Source organism: Phasianus colchicus, chromosome 6 (assembly GCF_987193195.1).
Source record: "Phasianus colchicus chromosome 6, bPhaCol1.hap1.1, whole genome shotgun sequence".
NCBI classification, from domain to species: Eukaryota; Metazoa; Chordata; class Aves; order Galliformes; family Phasianidae; genus Phasianus; species Phasianus colchicus.
The window spans coordinates 11,962,080-11,987,992 of record NC_143441.1 but is presented as its reverse complement, the minus strand read 5'-3'; the positions used below and the strand labels follow the sequence as shown (position 1 = coordinate 11,987,992).

General features: G+C 38.3%; 1 protein-coding gene across 8 annotated transcripts in view; it reads right to left on the bottom strand.

The window, feature by feature from the left end:
* Nucleotides 1-25,913, bottom strand: part of CPNE4 (copine 4) — a 283,000-nt gene that overhangs the window by 87,778 nt on the left and 169,309 nt on the right. For all 8 annotated transcript variants that reach the window (XM_090142441.1, XM_090142447.1, XM_090142443.1 and 5 more), the window contains 4 exons: nt 22,288-22,467; nt 9,922-9,993; nt 5,592-5,666; nt 101-184 (listed from right to left, as the gene is read on the bottom strand). In XM_090142441.1, coding sequence (XP_089998567.1) covers nt 101-184; nt 5,592-5,666; nt 9,922-9,993; nt 22,288-22,467 — 411 coding nt within the window. The remainder of the gene's footprint in view (nt 1-100; nt 185-5,591; nt 5,667-9,921; nt 9,994-22,287; nt 22,468-25,913) is intronic.

Below are 25,913 nucleotides of genomic sequence, written 5' to 3'. Positions count from 1 at the left end.
TGGAATACTTTTTTTTTTTTTTTAAATAGCAGAAGCATAAACTATACTACATGATAGCCTATCTACGTCCTTGGAAAGGAAACACAACCCTATACCTTACCTCGGTCCTATGGACAAGTTGTTGGGTTGCATCATCATTCATCCGGAAGATTTCCAGAAAGGGATCAGATTTGCTGAAAAAATCCTAAAATAAAACACAGGACAAGTTGCTCTTGAGGATTCTTTTTCTTTTAGACTTTCAGGCATACCTGTGACCTGTGCTTTCCTGACTGCTAATGAAAAAACAGCAACAGTGTGATTTTAGTGAAATCTCCCAGTGTCCCTCAGCAATATTTCACTCCTGTGCATGTCCCACAAGGATTTCCGTGGGACAAGCACTACTGTTGTTCTCAGTTTGGCTACTCAATCATGGCAGCACAAGGGTAAAATCACACTTCACAGTTTTTTTGGCTTCTTACCCCCACTCTGGACTGCTGAGCATTAGCTCTTTCATTGATCTAGCACATTTCTTTCTACTTCCAAACCAGTTTGGTCTTTTGACTTACCATACAGTGTCCTGTGTGGCATACTCTACTAATGCTACTTTCCCACCCTCTGTGAATGAAGTTAATGGGGCAGGACGTCATGCTGCTACCAGTTAACATAAGTACTGGCAAGATGGATTAAAGAAGGTTAGAAAAGTTAAGTCCTCTTCAGAATGTGAAAACTCAAACCATGTAAAGAGGAGAAACAGAGCAGGAAAATGCAAAAAAAATTATTTGTACCTCTGTCAAGTAAATCTGTGATAGGCATTTGGGTTCACATTTTCAGTGCACCATTGTGCACCTCTGTTTGGTTCTGCAATCGCCTAGTAAGTCAAAACATTCACATACAATCCTAAATTAGTCTTCTATAGTATACCTTCAATGTAGCCACAGCCTCTTATGTTTCAACAATATCTTTTTTTTTTTTTGCACAACCTGGCTGCGTTGAAGAAGGGTCACTGGGCATTTGATCTCCACAGCTGGAGCGAAAAGCCAGCTAATTCATATCATTAACTGTGCCGTGCTCCAAGAGGTGGGCCCAAATGGACTCCATTTTCTGCAGTTTTGACTCCCTTCTTCATTTTGTTCTTCCAAAGAACCACAAGATTAACTTTATGCATACAGATAGTATTCTCCACATGCCACATACCAAACAACACACCTCAGTATCAACCTGGGGAGGTGAGAAATTCTGGTTTTGTGGTGTTTCTACAGAAGTGTAAATACAAAAATGCTTGTAATATGCACTGTTCTACCATTTTCTCTTCACAAGAATGCCCTTCATACTTATTTTTGTCTAGACAGATAGCCACTGGAAACAGCTTTGAATAAAATGTTAGTCAAATTCTGGGTACAACATTTTGGTCAAACTTGTTTCTGGAACTTTGTTACTATTTCCTAAGGGCAAGCAAGGAAAGAAATCAAGGCATTGAAAAGGGAAATCAGAACTTCAGTGTCTGTGGAAGGAGATGTATCTCTTAGGATCGTGAAGACTTGGGCAAGACTCATGCAACCTATAGTCTTTTCCATGCCATCAAAATGAGACTCATCAATGTTGTCGTGCTCATAGTATTGTTCTGTGAGTGCTTTCTTTTTCTACAAGAGGCAAGGCAACTGTGTGTTTAAAAACTACTGCAAAGTAATCATGTGTGTATTTGTTAAACTTCATTGCTCTAAATAACAAAGCCATATGTTGGCCCATTTGTTCCAATTACATAGTTACAATACACTTCATGTAAGAGTGTGTAGAACCAACACAATACCCTGCACAGATTCTGTGCTTGCAGAGTTTGACTTGAGGCCCTGGTGTGGATTTAGCACGTGGGCTGATTTCAACACTTGAAAATTTTTGAAAGAGCTTTGGTGACAGGTTACCATTGCACAGAGGAGAGTGAGGCAGCTGGTTTAATTCTACTGACACCAAAATACAGAATGCATAGGATTAAAAAAGACTGAGGTGCCTCTCTGCATTCGTAAGCGTATTGTTTAAGACTGAGTGACAGCTTAGCATTTAACAGATTCTTTATGAAGCACACGTTTGATGAGAAAGGTTATCTAAAACAACTCAAAGTGATATATCCAAAGAACGAATCCTGCAGTACAGAATCTTCAGAAAAAGAAAGGATTTTGTGAGAAAACTCAAAATATAGTATTATTCTCAGCTGAATATCATGAAAACTGACACAAAAAACATCAGCATAAGAAATGCAGTTTTTAATACCTGCTTTTAATAAACAAGGCAATCTAATCTAAAGGAAAAAAAAATCACTACTGATAATAGCTTCTGTCACCCCTGTTCAATGTGAATGACAAAGCTTACTTCCTTCTACAATCAAGGTATAAACCAAAACTTCTTCAGTATCAAAGATGCCTGGTAATGACTCAAAACTGATACGCTGAATTATTATTATTTTTTTAATTTAGCTATAGATTAGCTATATAGTTAGCATTTTCAATAAATTTTGGTTGCTCTGCTAAATCTACCAGCTTTGCTTTATCTCACAAGAGCATCTTCTTTAAGAAAAATAGCAGCAATGAAAGTTGTTTTGATATTTTAATAATGCTTACATGATTAATATAATGCATTTGCTGGTGGTACAATGCATATTGTCACTTCAGTATGTGCACACAATAATAACATTGATACATGGCTTGTACTTTAAAAATGTATCTACTTCTTTTTCTGAGCACTTGTTTTGATGCATGATATTTTGGTATGCTCATTTTCAGAGCAAAACTCTTTTTAAAGCTCAGGTTTACAAGTGAAGATCCCCCAGAAAAGGACTGAAACATCCAGGAGACACTGATCAGTTTTGAAAATGCATCAGTATCAAGACACAGCTTTTAAGAATTTCTTTGGTGCTTCAGCACCAAGGTAATACATAAGAAGTGGCAGTAGCTTTTACTTTGCAGACATTTGCTGGAGTATCTCAGGCCATGATAACTGCCTCTCTTAGAAGAGGAAAAGCAGTCTGACTGCCTCACTGCTCCTAATTTATTACAGCTATCATAAACATGTAGCTGCTTGTTATGGTAATTGTGACACAGCTGTTAATGCAATAGAATCTTTTCAAAAGTTATTGTTCCTCTATGAAGTGTTCTCAGTGGATCTCTTCAAACAAAGACGTGCCACCTGAGCTGACTGGGCCTGAAAATACAGTTATATCTTACAAACAAGTACTGCAATAAAACTATAACCTCTATCTCTGCAAAGTCAGTTAACTAAAGGAAGCCTTCTTACTGTGACTTTTTATAATTTTACATTGAATGTTTCAGCCACCTCCTCAGGAAAATTGAGGCTTTATCTGTTTTATGGTGCCTCTAAAACTCTTGCAGTTTTATATGGAGGGAGTAAAAAACAAACAAATGTGTACTGCCTGTGAAATTATACCAGCAAATTTTGTTAAATCTGCCAAAAATCTGTTGGTCACACTTTTTTTCCTCATTTGTTCAGGGACCACAATCTGGATTGTCTTTTGAGGAGTTTTCCTTTAAAGAGTTGAAGAACAATATTCTTGTCCCTTCAAGAAACCACTAATAGTAATAGATGGGAAGAAATTGTTTACTCTTTAAGCACATTCAGAACCTTCTCCCACACTTTCCTTTACTCTTCATTTGTGAACAAAAAGATTCACACTGTCATGTGCCAACCCCACAGACACCAGTGCAGGTAACCCTGGGGTGACAGAGGTGATCCTGTGCAGCACTGTGAGCTCCCTACCCAGGTCTTCACTCCCCTGAGTAGGGACAGGCATGCAATACCTTGCTTAGGATTTCACCAGATGGGCCCTTGTCCATTCTCTGATGTCTTTCTTGGACATTTATGTGACTTTGGAGTATGCAAGCTTTTTCACCAATTTAAATAATTTCAAACTTTGCAATTGTGCAACTTAAAGAATTTCAAATCTTAGTGATTACTAATGGTGCTTTGCATCTACTGACATCTAAATTCATTCAGGGCCATATCCAAAGTCATAGCCTCTTCTTATAAATGAAGACAGCTAAATTTCAGCCAGGTTTAGAGACATGTCGAGCTGGAGCAAATTGAAAAATTCATTTCAACTGTAAGAGGATTTCAGCCATTTTCATCAGCTGAAGACAGGAGTTTTGATTCAAATAATAGATAAAGAGTCATGCAGATGATACAGGATTGTTTTTTAGTAGATAAAGCCCACCTTGACTAAACATGTTAAAATGGCAAAAGCGATCGTGCTTTTGCAGTATTTCTGAATGATCCTCCTTCACTTAACCCTGTAAGTATTTCAACCATACTCTAAAGCTGTTGCCCAAAAAACAGTGGACTAGTTTTGAAGCACACTCTGGCAAAGTTCTTTTAGTGAATATCAACAATAGTCTACAGAAATCATAATATTTACATTTAATTACATTTTATATCTGGGGAAAAGCAATGAGCAAATGAGGTCTTATTACGTTGTACACATCTTTTCCATACAGTGACACTGTATGGAACAGTAAAAGCTTGTATGCAGCTTTTGAAATCAGGTCTATCTTTAGATAAGGTTGTTAAATCTGTGCCTAAATAAATTACATGATTCAGAAACACTATGAGTCCAGTAACTCTGAAGGAAGACGTAACTCATCTTTCAAAAGAGAAAAAAATTAGGGTTCTGATCATTTATGGTTGTTAATGATCCTGAACAAAGTAATGTTTACCTGTTATAAATAAATTCTAATACTATTAATCATTATCTGCTTGCCTGAGTTTTCTTTGCAGTTTGGAAATCTGATATATGTATCCAAAAGCACTCTGATTGATTTGATCTTAAGCTACACATCAAATTTTTATAACTACATGCTCAGAGTATCAGAATAGCAAAATTTTGTACCGGGCTACCATATATTTCCAATTGGAATTAGCTTCATACATAGGAGGGGTCCATTAGGAAATAGTGGATACTGTGATCCAGTACAACAGTAATTGTCTGGTATTCAATTATACATAAAGCCTTATTATCTAAAAGAGGGTTATGGCTTATTGACACCCATTAATTAAAAAGATATTCTCCAGGTTACTTCAAATAACTGTGCCTGCTAGTACAACTAAATTACAGACACTGTGCCTTACAAGCACTCACCTGGACTTCCTGAACTGTACTGCTTGAGGCATGTATTGCTAAGCAGTGTCACGTATTTTCAAAAAGGTATTTCTTACAATGAAGAGTAATATTTGAGTTATTGGAGAGTTTTCTTAGTGAAAAGGGTGAGCTATGTTTTTAACTTTATTTTAAAATGCTTGCTTCAACTGTATCATTTTTGACTACTTATAGGAAGCTCACTTCTCTAACCACTCCTGATCTGTGGCATTTTAAGTAATTAAAATGTCTTGCTTATAGCATAATTAAATTGTCTTGGTTTTAATTAGATTCCCTTGAGGATTTTTTTAATTACTTCACAACTTAAGGAAAGCTTCATTGTGAACATCGATCTGAAATCTCTGATGTGTTTAATAATATAAGGCAAAAAATATCTGTAGGTGAAAATCTCATCAAATTACATTTGCAGGCACTCTTTTACATCTTTCGGTAAGGTTAATAACATGCAGCTTACCTTGTCATCCAATTTTCGTGCACTGAATGAAAGTTCAACGTAGTCATCATTGCCAGACAATTCCTCAGCTATCACCTAAATGGAGAGCTACATTTGAGTTTTGCATGGTGTAATGAAAATGGAGAAAGACATAATTTCCCAATGTGAAGACTACAGACCCCATTATGAAACTAAAGCGCAGTTAATATGTTTCTTTTTGCAATCAGGAAGGGTTAATAGCACTCAGTGAACCCCTTACTCAGTTAATGGGGGGCAACACATTAAGATTCCAAAACGGAATCATTTTTCATTAGATGACAACGTCTTATCAATATCTGTCAATGGACAGACCTCCACATCCCTCAGTAATCCCTGTCATCTGATAAAGTACTTTCTCTTAGGTGGGACAGTGGAGAATTCCACTTAGTCTCACATTATCCAGGAGAAGAAAAGAGCTATATGTGAGTTGGATTATTTGGGTCTAAAGCTAGATAAATGGAAAAAGTAATGAAGTCACTTGTCACAAATTGCAATGAAAAGCATATTTACAGTAGGAGAGTTCTGCTGTTGTAGTTTTACTGCAATAGCTATGTTTGCAAAATCATTTATTGTAGAGTGAGTCAGAAGGAAGTAACACTAAATTAACATACTGTGGGTCTTTCAGATACATAAGCTCTACTGATAATAACGTCCATCACTGTGCTATCCAATGTTGTTAAAAAAAATTAAAATACTATAGCATCTCTCATGACTAGGCCATTAAAATATTTCAATGGAGAGAAGATATTAACTAAAACTGAGGTATGTCACTAAAAACATTTTTTGAAACAAACCACATTATATATTTATATATTATTATATATATATATGTGATATTTGCTTGCCCTGCATGTTCTCCCTGCATATCACATTACAAGAAGAAAAAAGAAAAACAAAAAACAAAAACAAACAAGCAAAAAAAAACCCAACAACCCACTTTTCCTAAGAATACATGTCTGGCATGTAGCCCACAGGTATGCCCACAATGGAGCAGGGACACCCCCAAGGGGACTGTGGCCTGTGGATAAGCCCATGGCAGAGCAGAGAAAATGAGTAAGCAAGAGGTAGCAGGGGGCTAAACACAGTAAGAAACAATGAATGGCAAAACAGAAATCTCTGTGCTCTGATCCTTCCCTCCTGCACCATACTTCCCCCCTCACCAAAGCAGCAGAGCTAACAGGTGTTGAAAACAAGGGGAGTAGAGACCATGAAAGGAGCAGCAGAAACGTCTGTACTGAAGTTGACTTCCAGGAAGTGGGAAGGAAAGGTGTTTTCGCTAAGAGTTTATTCTATTTGCTTCTCAGCATCCCCAAGAAGTAATTAGAACGTTATGTTAACTGGCAATGAATTAAATTAAGTAGAATTTCCCGAGTCATGAATATTTTGGCTGTGACAGCTCACGGTAATGAACTCTGACATTTCATCACGCCAAATATTCACATGTAACCATTTAGGGACCCAAATGTCTAACTGTATTAAAGTAAAATCCTACTGGTGCATATGAGTGATTTACTTGTTCCAGGCAAATTTGAACTTGCTGAAAGTTTGGCCCACAGAATCTGACACAACATTTCTCTTCCACATTAGTCTGGTGGCTTAATAAATACTGTACTGCAAAAAAAAAAAAAAACACTAGCACCCTGGGACTTGCACACAGTTTTGCAAGTGTTTTTAATCAAAACTAGTGAACTTTTCCTGTAAACGTTGACAGACTTCTAACTGGAGAAACTGAGAGAGGCTCTCTTTTTTTTCTGAATGCCACACAATAAAAATGTACTGATGAGATATTATACAGCCTATGGTCTAAGAAAATTCCAGCAAACCAGGCTTGAGGCAGGCAATTCAGAATCCCATGAAAAACTCAAAATTCGGTAATCTAAGCATGCTTGGAAACTAGGCTTTGACAAACAGGTGGCATGTACCTCAGGATCAGAAATAATTCTAACTCATCAATTTCCACTTACTCTGCTCAGACAACAAGCTCTTCTCACAGTAATCTTTGAGTGCAGTTTTCTGCCACTGGAGTACAGTCAGCCTGCTCTTTAGAACCACAGGCCAGAAGCCAAGGTAGCTTGGACTGCTCGCTGTTCTGTTACCATTTCCACTCAGAGGGAAAGATAAAAACTGTTTGCAGACCACAAGATCTCCCTTTTTCCATTTCAACCATCCGGCCCGTCTCTGTTGCAGGTCCCGGATCACCTCAGCTTACTCAGAGTAAGGCCTTCAGTTTTTCGGACACGCTCATCTTATCTCCAATTCCAATTATATTGTATTACATTGTATTATAGTGTGTTATCCTGCATTCTGATATCTGATTTAGTAAATTAGTTTGTTTCTCCTCAGATCGTTGCCCACCTCCCTACACTTTCCCCTCTTCCCTTTCCCACAGTGTGGGTCTCTGAGTGCCCCCACGCTGTCAGTCACAGAACCGTTCAGAAGAAGCCTGTAAACCGCTTGTTTAGAGACCACAAATTCTTGCCAGAAGATTCTACTAGCAAGTCTAGTTATTTTAGTTGAACTAGAGACTAAACTTATTTGTGTCCCTCATGGAACAGGAGGGTATCTAATAGATCACAGGGATGGATGAGGTAAAGTGTGCCCCAATAATCTCAGTGGGCACAAATATCAGTTTTTTTAGAGAGCAAAACTCAGTTTTATCTCTGCTCAGACAGGAACCTGGGAAATTCCTTTCCAGTCCCAGCATAAGTGGAGGTGTTGTACTTGGGCTGGGGCAATCCCAGGTATTTATATAGGCTGGGGAAAGAGCTCCTTGAGAGCAGGGGAAAGAGCTCCTTGAGAGCAGTCCTGCGGAGAAGGACTTGGTGGATGAGAAGCTGGACATGAGCCAGCAGTATGCGCCTGCAGCCCAGAAGGCCAGCTGTGCTCTGGGCTGAGGCTCCCAGCAGAAGAAAGGCACTGAGCTTTTGGAGCGGGTCCAGAGGAAGACCACTAAGATGATCAGAGGGCTGTAGCACCTCTCCTATCAGGAAAGGTTGAGGGAACTGGGCTTGTTTAGCTTGGAGAAGAGAAGGCTCCAGGGAGACCTCATTGTGGCCTCCAGTATTTGAAGGGAGCATATAAACAGGAGGGAGAATAGCTGTTTACAAAGGTGGACAGTGATAGAACAAGGGGGAATGGTTTTAAACTGAGACAGGGGAGGTTTAGGTTAGATATTAGGAGGAAGCTTTTCACACAGAGGGTGGTGATGCACTGGAACAGGTTGCCCAAGGAGGTTGTGGATGCCCCATCCCTGGAGGCATTCAAGGCCAGCCTGGATGTGGCTCTGGGCAGCCTGGTCTGGTGGCTGGTGACCCTGCACATAGCAGGGGGTTGGAACTGATGATCGTTGTGAACCTTTTCAAACCACGCCATTCTATGAATAAAAATGAGTTTCATCTTACATATTTAAGAAAACCTCTTCCCAGTCACAGACCAAGAAAGGACTGTTTCTCATATTCTGCTCTCCACTGTGGCTGAAGACATGAAAAAAAATATCTGAACAATCAAACCAAAAGAAACCCATCTGACAAATTGTAAATCAAGGAAGAAAATCCTCCTCAGTCCCATGAAGCAATTGAGCAGAATATTCTGATATAATCTGTCTTAATGCAGAGCTGCAAATGTCACAAACATGCTATGGTCAGTTCAGACAAGCTTTATCTCCCAAACAAGCTGGCAAAGAGAAAGATGAAAGAGAGGTAATACATTGATTTTCATATTTCAAAACATACACAGGGCTGCTATAATTGTCCAGTCTGTAATTGCATTACAACAAAGCTAAAATACCAAATATCATAAAACATCTGCATTTGGTTGGGCTGTGTGTGTCCGTGTGATGTGATGTTTTTAAAGTCACTGTAAAAAGCCCAAAGGCTTAGAAACATCTAAGTCTCTCGACCATTCCAATTAGAACCATGGAAGAATTTTATATTTAAATTTATAAGGAACATTTGTAAAATAGTTCATATACAATATCATAAATGCAGTTATATGTGAGTTAAAATGAATTTCTGAGGATTTGAGAGCTTTAGCTAAGAGTGATAAAGCAATAAGACTTTCTCATTGTCATCAAAGTATCTTACAAGCAGTAGCAGTAAATGTTACGGCTTTTGTACAAATCATATATTATTTGTTGCCATTTTGTTATAGGAAGTATTTGTCAGAAATAGTAGAAGTAATCTTTTAAATAAACCATTTGATTTCTCAGTCAAGGATTGTTCTGGTGCTTTAGCATAATGTTTTTAGCCAGAATTAGTCCCATTAGCTGCCTTTAAACAACAGGAAAATAAAAGCGTATTTAAGACTGGCTTACTGTTATAGATGACTTCCCTGCTGTGTTCCCATGTTTGAGTAAGGACTTGGAGAGTTTCCTCTGAGAAACAATCTGCGCAAAAACAAAAGGGAAAAAAATTAGAATCTACAATAAACATATGGGTAATTTTGATTTCTGTTTTATTTTGTATGAAGGTGTTGCCTTAATCCTTTCTTAGCATAGAAAAACCACTGCTGAGGAAAGTTTCCCCAGGAAGCCTGCCGTTAGGATGCAGTGGGGTCAAGCTGAATGGGAAGAACACTATTTGATGAGTAGAACAGAGTAGCAGGAACTGCATGTCATGTTTTCCAGAGTTTGTTTCCATGATGGGGACAACAAGAGAGCAGCTGCATACAATAAATCTATCAGACTTGCCAGCCCTCCTCCCCCCTTTATTTTTATAGGAAACTGAAAAACATTTCAAAGAGAACACAATTATTTTATTTCAAAACATCTACAGTTCTAAACCCAGAAGCAGGCAGGCTTCCCCATAGGTTTAGTTCCAAAAGTCATCTCCTTTTATCAGGTACCAAATCTCCTCTGGAACTCAGCACTATAAATTAGCTTGTCCACCAACCAATTTACAAATGTACCTAAAAAAAGTGTTAGTATAGTAGCCCAGACAAAATATATTGTTTCCTATTATAATAATCATTAAATTTCCATAACAATCTTTCAACATTTTAAACTAGATCGATAAAAATATTAGAAAATGGAAAAAACCTTAAAGCTACACATAATCTACCAACTACTCTACAGTTGATGTCCCAATATGTTAGGTTTCTCTTTTCTTCCTCTCTCTAAAGTCAATGCTACCTTAAAACTATTCCCTTCCTTCATTTTATTTTATTTTATTTTATATATACTCTTTTTTTTAAGTATTTGGAAAAGTTCAAAATTCAGCCAGTTGCAGAGGTAAGTGAATAGACCTTAGAAATCATAATTAATGTTATTTTTAATGCAACAACACTGGAACAGAATTCTGCCACATCTGCACAGACACTGAGCAAAAAGTTGTTTCTCTTCTATGAAGGACCCCAAGGTTTGGAGCATAGCTTTTTGCCTTGGGTAGTCCTTTTTCACACCCAATATTATTTGGGCAGCTTAACCTGAATGGCAAATCTATAAAATGATCAAATAAAATGATCTATAGAGATCCTTGGCAAAATATGCAGAAATATTCTTTGTAAGAATATTTCCCTCACCAAGGGAAAAGAACTGCTTCAGGCAATTTGTTGTAATCCTGGGCATTGCATACATTTCAGCAATAAGCCAGGTCAATAAGCAGCAGCCAGAACTGAAACAGGGCGTGTAACACAAAATCACAGGCAGCCAAAAAGGTGCTATGAGTAGAGCAAACAGGATATTTTGGACTAACATCCCCATGGGGAATCATCAATTTTCTGAACAGAAATGTGGAAACAGCACCTCAGATTTTACTGAGCTCCTCATGCAGGCAACAGGGCAGAAACAAGTTTTAGAAGAGCTTTAAATGTGAAACAAGAGGGTTAGCATAGAGCTGGAGGGGATCCCTCCAGAATCACTGTGTCCACTCCCCAGTCCTAATGCAGGACCTGCTGTAGCTGGGTCAGCTGTACCTGACAGATATATGTCAGATATCTGGAGGCAAAGAAACACTCTTCTCCAGCAATTAACTGCAGTACTCATTATCTTCACTGTAAATATATTTTCCTATGAGCTAACCTGTTTCTCTAATTAAAGCCTATTATTTCTGTCTAATGCACCATGAATGGTAAGAGCCTTCTCCCCTTTCTCATTAAGGCATTCTTTATTTCTGAAGGCTAATACCTTATCTCCACAGTCTTCTCTACACTGCAGAACTCAACTATGTCCTATTTTTCCTTTCTGATCACATTTTGAAGGTCTGGAGCCATTATGAGTGCTCTCTGCTGAGCCCTCAGCAGCAGATCAATGTCCTACTCCTAGAAAAATGCTCAAAAATGAACATAAAACTAGAGATCCCCCTTATGCAAGAAGAGCTTCTCGTGTGCTGCAAGCTCCTACCAATTTACTCTAGAATTGCATTTGCCTTTTTTTTTTTTAACACCACGATACTTTCTCCATCCGTATTTACGACCATTTCACAATTTTCATCACCAGCTGTTCCTTGCCCTGCATTTTTGCATCTGGTTATTACTTAAAGGAATAATTTGGCACTCATCCTTTTCAGACTGCCTTCCATAAGCCAACTGCTGTCATCACCTCACTCACTTCTCCAAATTAGCTGGAAAATTTCCCCAAGTATTGGTCTGTGGAAGCAAGGGATGCAGATAAAATACAGAAGATGACCAGTAACGCCAGGATTCAGTGTCCTTCCTCCCTAGGATCTTGGAAAGATTTTTCACTGCAGCCCCTTACATCACTCATACCTCTCTTCTGTTGCCAGCTAAGCCAGCACTTTTATGAAGTGTGAAGAGCAAGTTAAAAACCTTGTTTGAGATTTTCAAATATGATTATTTTCAGGATATTATTAAATTATGGGTTTTCCATCTAACAATGAATTCTGGCAGATGGGCAGCAGGACACATTACATCTCTACGAGCTCCCTGCTTTCCCCAAGATGTACAGACAATATTGTAAAACACAATAAACTCTTCTACTGAAAGCTATGGGTATTGTGCAACAGAAATCTCTTCAGACAAGTTAAGTATGCATGTCCTCATGACACAGAACTTGGAGGGGAACCTGTCCTTCAGTTACCCCCTAGAAAGACAGAAGGGCATTCCTCATGAACAACTTAAAAACCCTTTTTGCTACTTGGGAAATTGTCAAAGCCTTTAGGTGGCACTGAGTAGACAAAAACCTGACGCTTGGGAGCTTCCATGCAGGTGGCAGAAAGACAGCTCACAATGCAAGAAACGTTAATTTACTCTGACATTCCCATTACTAGATCACATTAATAAGACTAGCTCTCTCAGCCATTAGCATCCTTGTGACACAGTGAGCACCCTGCATATGTAGATATGTGTATTTGTGGACAAACATTTACCAGTTGTTCATTAAGTGGCCAGTCAAATGAATCTTCCATCTGGCAATAATGTGCCAAGATCACTGCCTCAGACTGTAATTAGCGATTTGGGATCAGAAGACTATCATTGTGATAACTGACAAGGAATCAGTATTCTCTAGCAGGAAATCCGCCATTTTGTTCAAGCAGTGTACAAAAAGCAGCTCTCACTAGACAGAAGAGACACTTCTCCAGGGTGGTGAAGCACTGGAACAGGTTGCCCAGAGAGGGATGCCCCACCCCTGGAGGCATTCAAGGCCAGGCTGGATGTGGCTTTGAGCATCCTGGTCTATTGGTCGGTGACCCTGCACATCTTTGAGGTCCTTTTCAACCCAGGCCATTCTATGATTCTATGAATTATATTTATTCTTTTGTATCAGTGCAAATAACCTCCTGAACAGGTGTTAGCTGACCTGATTGCCAGAAAACGAGTCCTAAACAGCAGTACTGTACCAGTCTAGAAAACATCCATGTAAGTTCCAGCTTCAAGAGATGTTTGAACTTGCAAAATGACTTTGGTAATTAACCACACCTTTCTTTCATCAGGACTCTGACTGGACTCCTACTTCAAAAACTAACAATTTAAAACTCTGCCTTCAGAACAAAAGGTGTTTTGTATAACCTGATGTGAAGAAGTACAGGGTGTAAATGCCTCTCATTTTTAAATAGATAATAGAATCCAGTTCAAACCTAGTAGAAATCATTACATTTCCAGAATACGTATTTTTGGAATGTTTTATTAAAGCACGACCAATCAGTGAACAAACGGATGTAGAAACCTCGGAGACCTAAAAAGGTGAAGCTAATAGAGACTTAAGAACTGATGTTATGTTTCTTTGTGGCTACAGCCACATATAAATTACGATACAGTTATGTTTTAAGAGCCACATGTCCAATAATATGAATCATACTCAATAAATTTGCAAGAGGTAGGAACAGGAACAGAACGTACAAACTGCTGTTCTGCTTCAGGAAGAGGTGATACATACACAAAGCAATTCTTATTTGCCTCTTATGAGCACCGTTTTAACTAGATTTCTGGTCTCTGTTACCAGGAGATATCAGCTCAGGGTAAGATGGGGGCAAGAAATTCCCTTGCAGATTATCTAAATGTGCCTTAGCACTTTCAAGTGCAAATAGGCTAAGGAAAGATCTGAACAGATGTTCCACATTTCTGTGAGTAAAACTCGAATCCCACGTTGCCCTTTGATCTTATCTCCAAATTAAAATATATATAAGGTGCTTTGCTTTTTTACTTAAGGCACTAACAAGGCACCAAGGCACTCACACCAGCTGTGTACACTGCATTGCTCCGTAGCCACTCAAAGACTGTGATGAAGGTTTTCTCTCTCCTGTGTCTGAATCGTGACTAATCAGCACAGTGTAAGGTGAGCTGTGATATATAATGACCTATTCTAACTGGCTTGTGTAAGGACCTTTTAAAATACTTCTCAGTGTGCTCCTTCCTTAATCAAATATAGGGATAATTTTCAACAGTAATGTGCAGAACTCCCAATGCTTATAAATCCAACTAATGAGGAGAATACAAAATGGCTTTTTAACTTATTTATTTTAGCATTGGTAGGAACAGATTAATCCCATACATCATTCGGAGAAGTTCTGTATGCATCAACAGCTGGGCTTGGTCCTAGTTCTGTAAACAGCACCGATGAAGTTTTGCAAGGTGCCACTGAGCAGGCCTGATGACCACACTCCGTATTTCCCCTGGGACCAAAAAGCTGCAAGAACTTTGTTTGTTTGCCTGAATTAAGTTGGTGCGAATCCTGGTTCCAAATATAACACCAATATTCTTTTGTTAAAGGCTTCTTGAAAATCCCATGGATAAAGGGCCACAGCTCCTTTTCTATTTATGTTTTACATCACTTGACTTTTTTTAACTCTTCTGAGATGTGAACCTCTGATCTCTGATTTTGACAGAACCAAGGACTGGGCAAACAGTCTGCTTAGTGGCAAAGGTGTATACAACTTAGTTTCACGCTTCCTGTAAAAAAACAGTAGGATAATTTTAAATAACTCCTTCAATCCCTCATTATTTATTCAAACTGGTCTCCTCTTTCCATCGGACTCCCTTACAGGATCCCTAAGGTTACTCGTTTAGACAGCAAATTTAGCCTAACAATCATTTCACAACACCTCTGTGTTAATTCTTCTCCCAGATATGCTAATCCTGTCACACAAACTTGCAGTTGCTTAGTTCTCTTCTAGAAGACCCAACTTTTTCCAGAATTGCTAAGAATGCCTAGTCACATTTTACTAGCATATTTCTTCTAAATCAAATGCCTTTTAGACTGATAATCTCCACCATCAAATGCATTCAGGTGTCCAATTAGAGGCTTATATGACACTGTGTTTTGGAATTTTGATGAAAATACTCTTGAAAACACACCAATACTTCAGCTGCTACACAGCAGTGCTTACACTGAGTCAAAGACTTTTGCTTCTCATGCTGCCCTGCCAGAGCTGAGCTGAAGGTGCACAAGGAGCTGGGAACAGGAACAGCTGACCCAGATTGACCAAAAGGGATGTCCTATACTACATGGTTGTGTGTTTGTCTTTCCAAGAAGCTATCACATGGGATGAGGGCCCTGCTTTCCTGAGAATGGCTGAACATCTGCCTCTGGACGGGAAGGAGTAAATGAATTCCTTCTTTAGCTGTGCTTGCACATGTAGCTTTTGCTTTACCTAGGAAACTGCTTTTATCTCAATCCGCAAGTTTTAACGCTCTTACCTTTCTGATTCTCTTCCCCAAGCTACCCAGGGAGACATGCACAGTGCTGAGCAATCTGTCACCAAAGAGCAGTGACACTTGTAGAAACAGTGTTAACAGCATCCACTAGAACTGCGCTGATCTATCAAGCAGGACAGCATTCATATTCTTTCCAAAAATGGCTGTCTGGTGATTTTTTCACCAAACCATGCAACCATCTGCAAATTTTTCTTCAGCAATCTAACTGCCCTCCAGCCACTGCGTGTCCCTGATCCCCCCAAGTGATAGAGCTTTTCACTCAGCTGTGTTAAGCAGAATGATACAACTGGCACGGCTAGACAAATGACTGGAGATTTAGCATTTATAAACATATCTTAAAGCTTATCCATTAAATTTTAGTGTGCTATTCTGCTCCTGCTCTCATCTACTTCAGTCAATTACCTTAAGAGTCTATGTACCCAAAAATAAAAAGGCAGACTTGACTTTTTTCACCTACGTAGGTGAAGAACTGAGGTAGCTCTGTCTTACAGTGTAAAGATTTCCCCCTCTTCTTATCACATTCATCTTTAGCCTGTTTTCTGACAAAGCAAGATCTATACGACTCTGGTGAGCTTGTGTTTGTCTTCATATGCATTTCCCAGGTACCATCACATATGCTACATTTCAACATGAAAGTCCAAACAGCAGGTAAGTGCCAGTGGCCTTAGCCTGACCGAAAAAAAGGTTTGGGGAATGAGTTCACCTTTTGCAGATACCAAGTAAACCCTGCAAGAGTCTATGTTCATCTGATACCTGTGTCCACTATGAAGAAAGTTTCACTCTGTATAATTCCTCACATAATTATTATTTTTTTCTTATTAGTGCCAGCTTTACTGCTGTAATCATCCCTGCTGTATAAACAATATGTTCTATATCACGCTCACCTCCCCTTAAGATTATTGTTCCCTATGGTACTGATCAGCTCACAACCTATTTACATCTGAATTACACCTCACCCTGTTCTTGTTAAAGATTTGTGCCTGAAAACAGTGAATCAAAACAGAAGACTGGAAAAAATAAAAAATCTGTATCACAGGAGACAGTAACATTATTACAGGAAATAGCTTATCAATAGCACAAAATGTCTTTGAATTTAGTTAGTATATAGTTTATGCAGCTTTTTCATAATTAGATAATTAGTTATAATAATAACTCATTATAATAGCAGTTTTAAATTAGTTTTCTAAAGACTGCTACAGCAATTCATACAAAAAGATAAAGCATGTAAAAACAAAGCAGTACTAACTGTACAAGTAATTCCATTAACTGTGACTGCTAAGATTCATATAGAGCTGAAAATCTTACAGCTCCAGAGATCATGCAGTAATGGCAAACCAAAAATTTCCTTGGGAAAACTGTGGTGTTTAAATGGTTAGGTAAGTTGTGCGAGAAGGCTGCGTGAATGATTTCTTTGTGTTCAGAGTCAGCCCTGGTAGAAAATGATATTCACATCTCATAAAGTACATTATTCATTCCACTAATGAACTGAGCAACTTCATTTGGAGGAGATCAAAGGTCAAGTGTTTAAAGGTATTTAGATATCTAAGGAGGCATACAGATATCTGATGGGATTCAGGAATTCACAAACCTTGAAAACACCGATCTTATGTCTTCTGCACTATTGAAGCTGTCAACAGACTATTAAACAGATATTCTCATACAGAATACTTCTATTTAATTAATTCAGGTGCAATCATGACTCTCTCAGCTTTTCTCTTATTCAAGAGCAAGGGGATTTGCAATGGCTACAACTGAGCTAATCATCAGTCAGCATTTTCAAGTGCATAATTTGCTAATGACATACAGTATACTAAAAGCACAGAAGCAGCAGCAATACTCATTACTAAGAAGGAAGATTTTCAATCTAATTTGTACATATATGCATGCACGGGAAATATGAAATCTCTAAATAACACTTGAAAAGGTTCTTGAGACACAAAGATGTACATCTGCTGTTTTCCCTGCAGGTGCTACTAGTTAAACAAGTAATGGAGCTGTGAACTGTAACAATATTTTAACACATCTGTAAATTAAAATAAACCAAACAAGTTGTGAGATCACAGACAGTAGAGACCAGCTGGAATGAAAGAAAAGCCATTAAAGCTACTCCCATCACTGTTGAGCTGGGATGGTTCACAGCATTTAGGAATTAACAGTTTTATGGGTTCCTATAATTTACTGATGTCACAAGCATGGCTGAGTGAAAATCAAAAATGTGTTGGCTTGCTTCTTTCTCATTGGAAGATCATTAGTAATTGTACAGTTTTGGTGATTTCTTAAAGATCAGGCTGGGACTTCTGGTCAAAACTTCAGAGGAAAAAGCGCATCTAATTCATCCTCCTGATATCTAATTCCTGTGTGATCAAGAAGTGAACTTCACCTATTAGAAATAGCCCTTGCAGTATTAAATGATGCAAATGTAATGCATTATGAAGTACATCCAATATAAAACAGAATGCCCCTATAAAAAAGTTTTAGAAAGGCTCAGAACACATGAGGGCATTAAGACACAAACAGAAAAAGACTTGGGTTTGGTGTTTTGCTACCCTGGCTGAATGCTCTGACAATTAAGGCTATCAATTATTATATAGTGTTTGTCCCTCTAGGATTTTTCTTTCATCATTTTTTGACTAATAAAAATCCATCTCCTATCTTCTGAAACAAACAATTACAGTGGTGGGTTTTTTGTTGTTGTTTTGTTTTGTTTTCTGAGTGAAGAAAAGCAACAGAAACACAAAAGCTTCAGTGGTTAGATGGGGATTCAGTTGGAAATAATTAGTCAGAGCGAGTGCCTGAACACTTTCCCTGTGGATGGGGAAGAAAAAGAGGAAAAACGGGCAAAGAATTAGATATTACTGTCCATAACTACAGACAATATCTGTAAAACCATAATCAAGGACGAGGTGATTCATAGCACCTAAAGCATGAGTATGAAAGCAAGAGTTAACCTTTATATAATGGTTTCCCAAAATAGCTGTAAAAATATTACTGTTCATCATGATTTCACTGCTTATCGCAAAGATGTGCCTCTGCTTACCAGTGCCCAGGCAAAGAACAGTACCTACTTCACACAAAAGCAAAGAGAAAGAAGTCAGATGCAGAGCCTGATGGAGCATCCCAAGGCACTTATGTTGCAGTGAAAGCACAGTGCCAAATCACTGCCCTACCCCAACACTCCTGCTCCAAGAGAAGGGAGTTGTTACGTGCAGCAGAACAGTCCCGAAATTTCAGCTTCAAATTCAAAATAACCTTGATTAGGTTACAAGCACAACACAGCACAGTATCCTTGCTTAAGTAGATACTGTAGAACCATACAACTTCATTGACTGTTAGAAAGTGTTATTATATTAGAAATTATTTTTGTACAGTTGCTTGGAAGTTAACTGTAGAATGAAAAAGACTGACAGTTTATAAAAATGCACAGTCTTTCATTATGCATCTTAACCCAGCATTTAATATTTCAAATAAGTGATAAGTAGTTCCCCGTGGAAAGCTTTACTGGTTGGAGTACGGTACATCCAGTTGTGCGATGTGAATTCCAGATGTGAATTTCTTTAAGAAACTCCACTCTACAAACTGCACATAAAAGCAGACCACATTTAAGGCTGATGCTGCTAAGTGAGGAAAAGAAAAAAAGTGTCTGAAATTTCGAGTTTAGCACCTTCCATAACATTTTAGGGCTTTCTTGATCTTATTATTGTTCCAACTGGTAACTGAATTTTGTAAATAGAGTATCTGCTAACTTACTGCAATCCAGCTCATCACCAGAACACTCTAAAGATGCTGGTAAAACAGTTGTAAATAGAGCCTTTCAGAGTGGAACAGATTTTTAGTATTTAAAACAAAAGAAAACAAAACAACAAAAATCTATTAAACCTCTTCCATCTCAAACCCTTCAAGAGACAACATGATGTTGTTCTATACAAAAGGGAAACTCTTGAGCATGATAAAAAACAAACTGTGTTAAGCAGATGCATCTATTTAGCATGTTGCCTTTTTCTTAATTGCACTCAGCAGCTAACTATCCATGACCACTTATTCTACTGTGTATAAATACTGCAGCATATGAAATACCAGGTGACAACAGAATGCAGTTAACCACAGCGTCTACCAGCAGAGTCACAGATTTTTCTTGTCCAAGCAAAAACAGCAGGAAAAATTCTTGCTGGATATCCAGTAAGGTATTACTGCACAGCATATGTTCAAGACCAAACAGGCTGCAGATCACTGTTCTTCTCACTCTCTCAGGACACAGCATTTAGGAGAGGACCAGGAATAATGACATTTTCTGTGTCATTATTTTTCCACCTTTCTCATCTAAGATCCCAAATTTCTAAGAAGCTTGTATTGATTAGGCTGATGTAAGATTTAGATAGACCAGTATTCCTAAAGAATGTGAAACTCTCTGTCAGCTTACTGTATAATCATTCTATTGCCTTTCCTGGTATTTCTTACCCTACTAATTTTCTCTTAGGTAGGAATATTGCATAATGCAAGCAAAAATTAAGGGCTACTGCAGATCTAAACAGTGCTCTGCAAACAGCTCCAGGTAACAGACAATCTCTATCTGTTAGATCAACTGTTATCTAGAATAGAGCAATAGAAGTTGGCACATTTCTGGGGAGTAGGTTGGAAATCAGTCCTTTAGCCTATGCCTAAATTCTACAGCCTATCTGGAAGTCTCAGATAAGACTTACTTGCGATGGAAAGTGAATTGATAGGCAGACAGGCATTTTATTCAGCCATTAAAATTGATGTAGAACAACAAATTCATGTCAAAATTAGCTTAGAAGCCAAGTTGTAAAAAATGCAGTCATTACATCAAACAGCTAAATATGAGTTTAAGCTCCATAAGTACAGACTGTACCATAAGATTTTCAATGCTGAACTCCTCCCAATGGCTTTTCTTGGATATCAATCCCAGAACAAACAATCTGGGGGTTTAAATCAATTGATGAACTATATAAAGTTAATAAAAACTATACAGTGGCAGAGAAAAATACACAAGAAAAATCTAAATATGGAATCAGAGTCCTCAAGGCTACATAAGCGTGAACAGATTTCACACTGTTATTATTTTTTCTTGGTTACCGTTAAATTACACTGCAACCAAGCCAGCTGTGTGCTATTTATAGAGATCAAATAATTATAAAGACATGTTTATGCTACCGGCAGCAGCAATGACATTTTTCCCTTCATTTTCAAGTCAATTCAGTGAGAAAAACATCGTAATAACTTATTTCTTTCTCATTCTCCTTAACATTATAGGAGTAGCTTATTTTTGTTGATTAAGGCCACAGAATATCTGCAAGAATTCTGTCAAAAAACTTCACTATGCACTGAAAAAAATCCTAAATACCAATATCTTCATGTTACACTTTCAAGTTAGTAAATGCACACATATTTCTTATTAATCTCAGTATAAGAGAACTTTTCTTTCAGCACATTTGGTCCAGTGGTATTGACTGTTCTTGAATGACAGCAAAAAGAGAAAGAAAGGGATTAATATACAGTGGGGGCTGAAATAGCAACAATAGAAGGTGAGAAACTGCAAACAAAAGCACCAACTTATAGGCAACCTTGCACAGGTTACAAACAGTGGAAACACTGCAGAAAGTAATACAAGTAAAAGACTGCCTCCTCTCCTCCCTCATCCAGGCTAACCTAGACCACAGAGTGAAGACACAGTTTAGAGACAGTTTAGTGAAATGGAAACCATCTCAGCAATGCTATTATGGACAGAAATGAGATGTGCGTTTCATGTCTCTACATAACAAAATGCCTGCCAATTAGAAATTAATTCTATCATTCCTGGGACACTGTAGCATCCTACCAGTCAGCAATATAAGAATTTGCTGCAGATCTGGCTCTGACAACCTCTAGATATCGATCCTTCAAGTAGGACTCATCAGCTGTACATTTAGTCACCTAACAGGTTACGTATCGACTCTAAGCCAGCCGTCCTGACTCTCTTAATAACTGATGGGGAAAGATGGTTATCTCATGAAAGCAATTTATCCTAATCTGTGACGGATGTCTCAGGTGGAATAAGTCAACAGCTGGAAGTGTCTGTTTCTCTCCACTGAACTAAAGACAGGAATCAGAGGAGTAAACTTAGTCTAGACATATAACTTTAGGATGACTGAGAGTCATGGAAATGAATCCAACCCTATCTCTCTATTTGTCACATCACCAAGCACTAGTCTGTGGGAATGAAGTGTATTCATAAGCATTTATTGGACTTGGAACTTGCTTTAAATCCCATATAATGTTAGGAACCACAGTTTTCTCCCAAATCAGACTATTTCCTAGCACTGGTATAAAAAGCCTGCGTTCTTGCTGTATAATGCCAATTGCTGATGTTCAGTTTCCTATTGAAATGGCTGACTTGAAGCTATAATACAGCAGTAAATCAAACTAGTAGAAGTTCTTAATTATCCAGTTCAAAGCACTGATTAAAAATTTTGTCATGAATGATGAATCTCACCCATCAGTTTTTTAACCAAGGAATATATTTCATACGCGCAGAAAAGCTGTGAGACAAGCAGAAAAAAATAGCAGTGACACCTACTTGTCCAAGAGTGCATTCCATGCCACCAAGAAAATCTGCTTCCTTCAGCCCATTGTGATTGCTGCTAATGTCATGGACTTCAAATCTCAGCCGCTGCACCTCTTCAAAATAGAAGTCCACCGTGAAAAGCTTGGAGAAGACAGGATTTATACAGGTTCGAATCACTTCTGTCCTGTCAACCTGCAAAATGGAAAAGAGGCTATATGAGTGGCTTCTCTTTCTGCCAGTGATGGACTACAATGAGCCTTTTAAAAGTAGTTTTGCTCAATTATCAGGATTGACAGCTGTGAGTGTAGCCCGTTGGGCAACCACTGCTATTCCTGAATAGGGCTGGCCACATGAACAAGGTGAGACCAGCTTCCCCTGCCTCTCCCTGCTAGCATATCTTTGGCAGGTCTTGGTAGGACTGTGAGGCAATCTGCAGCCTTCTCTACAGGGTGACCAATGACAGACCTCAGTTAGGCTGGTAAGACAATTCTAGGGAACTCACAACAGTAGTTTTTAGTAGAGCAATGTTTCAATACTAAATCAGATGGAAGGAGACAACAGAGAAAGATTGAGAGAGACCCAGCCACAGACAGAGTGAAGATTTCACAAAAATACAAAGCTCAGTGCAGATAATCCAACAGACTGTGACAAGTAAATTCACGTGAAGCACGACTCAGTTGTGATCAGCAGAACTACAATAAGGATGAATTTGTCCAGTTGGGAGAAAAGACAAAAAACTTATAAATGTCATATGGATGTCTGGAAGTTTGAACTTGATTACTACAACATCTTGTTCACTATGTTGGTTCTGTTTTCTCACTGCAACCATTCAAAAACAAAAGAGAATTCTGTGGGCAAATAATCTAATATAATAAAGTTATCGTGCCTCAGCAAGATAGCCCCCTTCAGCCCAATCACAGTAATTGAAGCAGAACATCTATTTAGTCCAGATCAGACAACTTAAGCTAAGCTACCTCACTCTAGTTTGGGAATTACTTGCTGAACACTGTCTGCTTCTGAGGTGTATTGGTAGATGGCCAAATCTTTTCTACTCAAGTCATAATTTGACCACTTGGGAGAATGTCTTCATAACCTCAGAAGTAATTAATTTCACTTAATGAAGGTAATAACAAAAATCTCAAATATTTCTTCAGCTCTTTTCCTATAGATAGACAATTTTTAACATGTACACACAAAGAACCTCCTGGTCACAACAACGTTACTCTGCTTAAATTTAGCAGAGAGAACGTGAGAGATAGTGAAATATAGACTAGCAACAAGAATCAGTATATAAGTTTAAGGACCAACATATTAGTTTAACGAAAGGAATAAATGAGTGCTACTTCTAAAACCTTCCATTTTAAGTTTGCTCAGCGTGTGAACAGCCGTGTTCTTCTCTACAGTCCTGCTTCACAGAAGCACTGGAGTCACAATAGACTACTCCTGTCTTTGCATTCACTTATACCTCAGAATTCACACACTGTTTTGGATTATAGTGATACAGAATATATCACTACAAATTTCTATAGATAGAAATTTACTCATTATGGACTAACAAGCAATTAAAATCTGCCAAATTGAGGAAAAACAACTGGAGGTCAGCCAAAAGTCACTGCGATGAAGCTGATGGAAAAATGAGGGGAAAGTAAGTGAGGCCACTACTATGCGTGCCCAAAAGAACATTAGCATATATTAATGAGTCATTGGGAAAGAATTAATATGTATGCCAATAGACTGTATACGTACGCCTTAGCTGTTTAAACGTAGAACCTGAACTCTGAGAGAGTGCATTTGATTTGTCAAGTCGCCCAGTAAGTATTGTAAGGAATAAAGGAATGCTGCTTTCTAACATCTCACTGCAGTTATAGAGTTTTCTTCCTGGATTTTGGATGACAACAGTGAGTGTTCTCCCTTTCTTGTATCAGAGACATAGTCGGGGTTTCCTCTAAGCGGTCGTTAAAAAGAACAGAGGCAGACTGGAACAGCATAATTTATTTTGTAATTATCTAGACTAATAGTTAGAAAATTAAATATAGAATAATTATAGAATTCATTTCTCAGCAATAACAACCGATCACTACAGAAGGGCAGCAGAGTGATACAGTTCTATTAAACTAAATCGAAAAGTAAGCAAACCCCCCCAGTAATTACTCATTTTGGACAACCTGAATGACAAACGAGTAGAGAACTTGATCCACAGCAAACAACTTTCCATAAAAAACCATCAAGTTTTCCATCTCACCAAGTTGCATTACAAGAATCTGATGGATTATATGCTGCTTATCGCTACCTCCAAGCCTTACAACTGCTTGAAGAAACAGCACTGAATCTACATTTTTATTTCTTCAAAAAAGTGCTCGCTGAGTACTTTCCAGTTCTCTTCAAAAGTACTACTTGGATTTCCTATTTTTGATGTAGGCTTTTGCTACTTTTCATTATGATGCATTACTGGTGACACTGAAAGCAATGAAGCAATTTCCTTTTTTCCACTCTCTTTGCTCCTGTACGGAGAAAAAAAAAAAGCTAATAATTCTGTAAGATTAAAAGAACTGATCCTAAAATGGAGGAGGACTTGTGCACGTCAGTCACTAGACAGGATGTGGCTGGTGTGCCATGGAACAAATTAAATTGCTCTGAGGAAGAGTGATGAGATCCTTTGTCTGATTCCTGATCAGGAACATCTGTTGTGCAAAAAATGACAGCCGCTTGCTTTGCTTTTCAGAGTTTATAACGCATTAGCCTTGCTAGTAGTTATCGGCAAGGACACAGAGAGTCAAGTAAATCAGAAGTAGGAAAAAAAAGTCAGCAGTTCCTAGTAGCAAAGGTTTTAGTGCTCATGAAAACATCAGATTGACAGCTCTAACAGCTGAAATCCTTTAGTTAGTCAAACAGATGCTACCAGCCATTGAATAGATGCAAACCAGTGCTACCATGGCTGTCTCCTCATGCAGATGAGTCAATGTGCTCTGATTATATCAAACACCATCTCTTCCAAACTCAAGTCTTAATGTATTTGTTTAGACCACCCAGAAATGATGATTTCGATAACAGCGACACAAAGCATTGTAGGAAAAATTTAAGTGAGAAAGGATATTAACTACCTTCCTTCAGGTACTTAGACTGATCAACTCCTTTTGATCTCCTGAGATCTCTCCAAAGGGGAAAGTGATTTCATTTACTTATGGAAGAGCAGTCATTTCATGAAAGTGTTTAAACAGATCCCATAAGCAAAACATTTAAATGATCTATTTTAAACTATTCTGTATGTTATATGTATGTTACTGTTATCTCCTAAACTCATTCCTTGTAAGTGTATAAAATGCTAGTTTAATGGCAACCAGGCATTTCAATTACTTTGCCAGCATGGCTTCTCATTTCAGGCAGCGACTGAAGTCCCTCTGCCATTGTTTCTCCTCATCTCTAAAATGGTGCTGCTGGAATGTGGAGAAAAGGGATTCCACTGTGAAATACAGCAACATAAAAACTTACACTCCGTACAGGTTACATACATGACTGTACAACAGAGAGAAGTGTCTGAAAATGGGGGCACAGGTCTGCAAACAGTGACATTAAGAACCTCAGACTCACGCAGAAGTAAGACACTACTTCTTCCAGCCAGTGACTGACTGACATCCTTC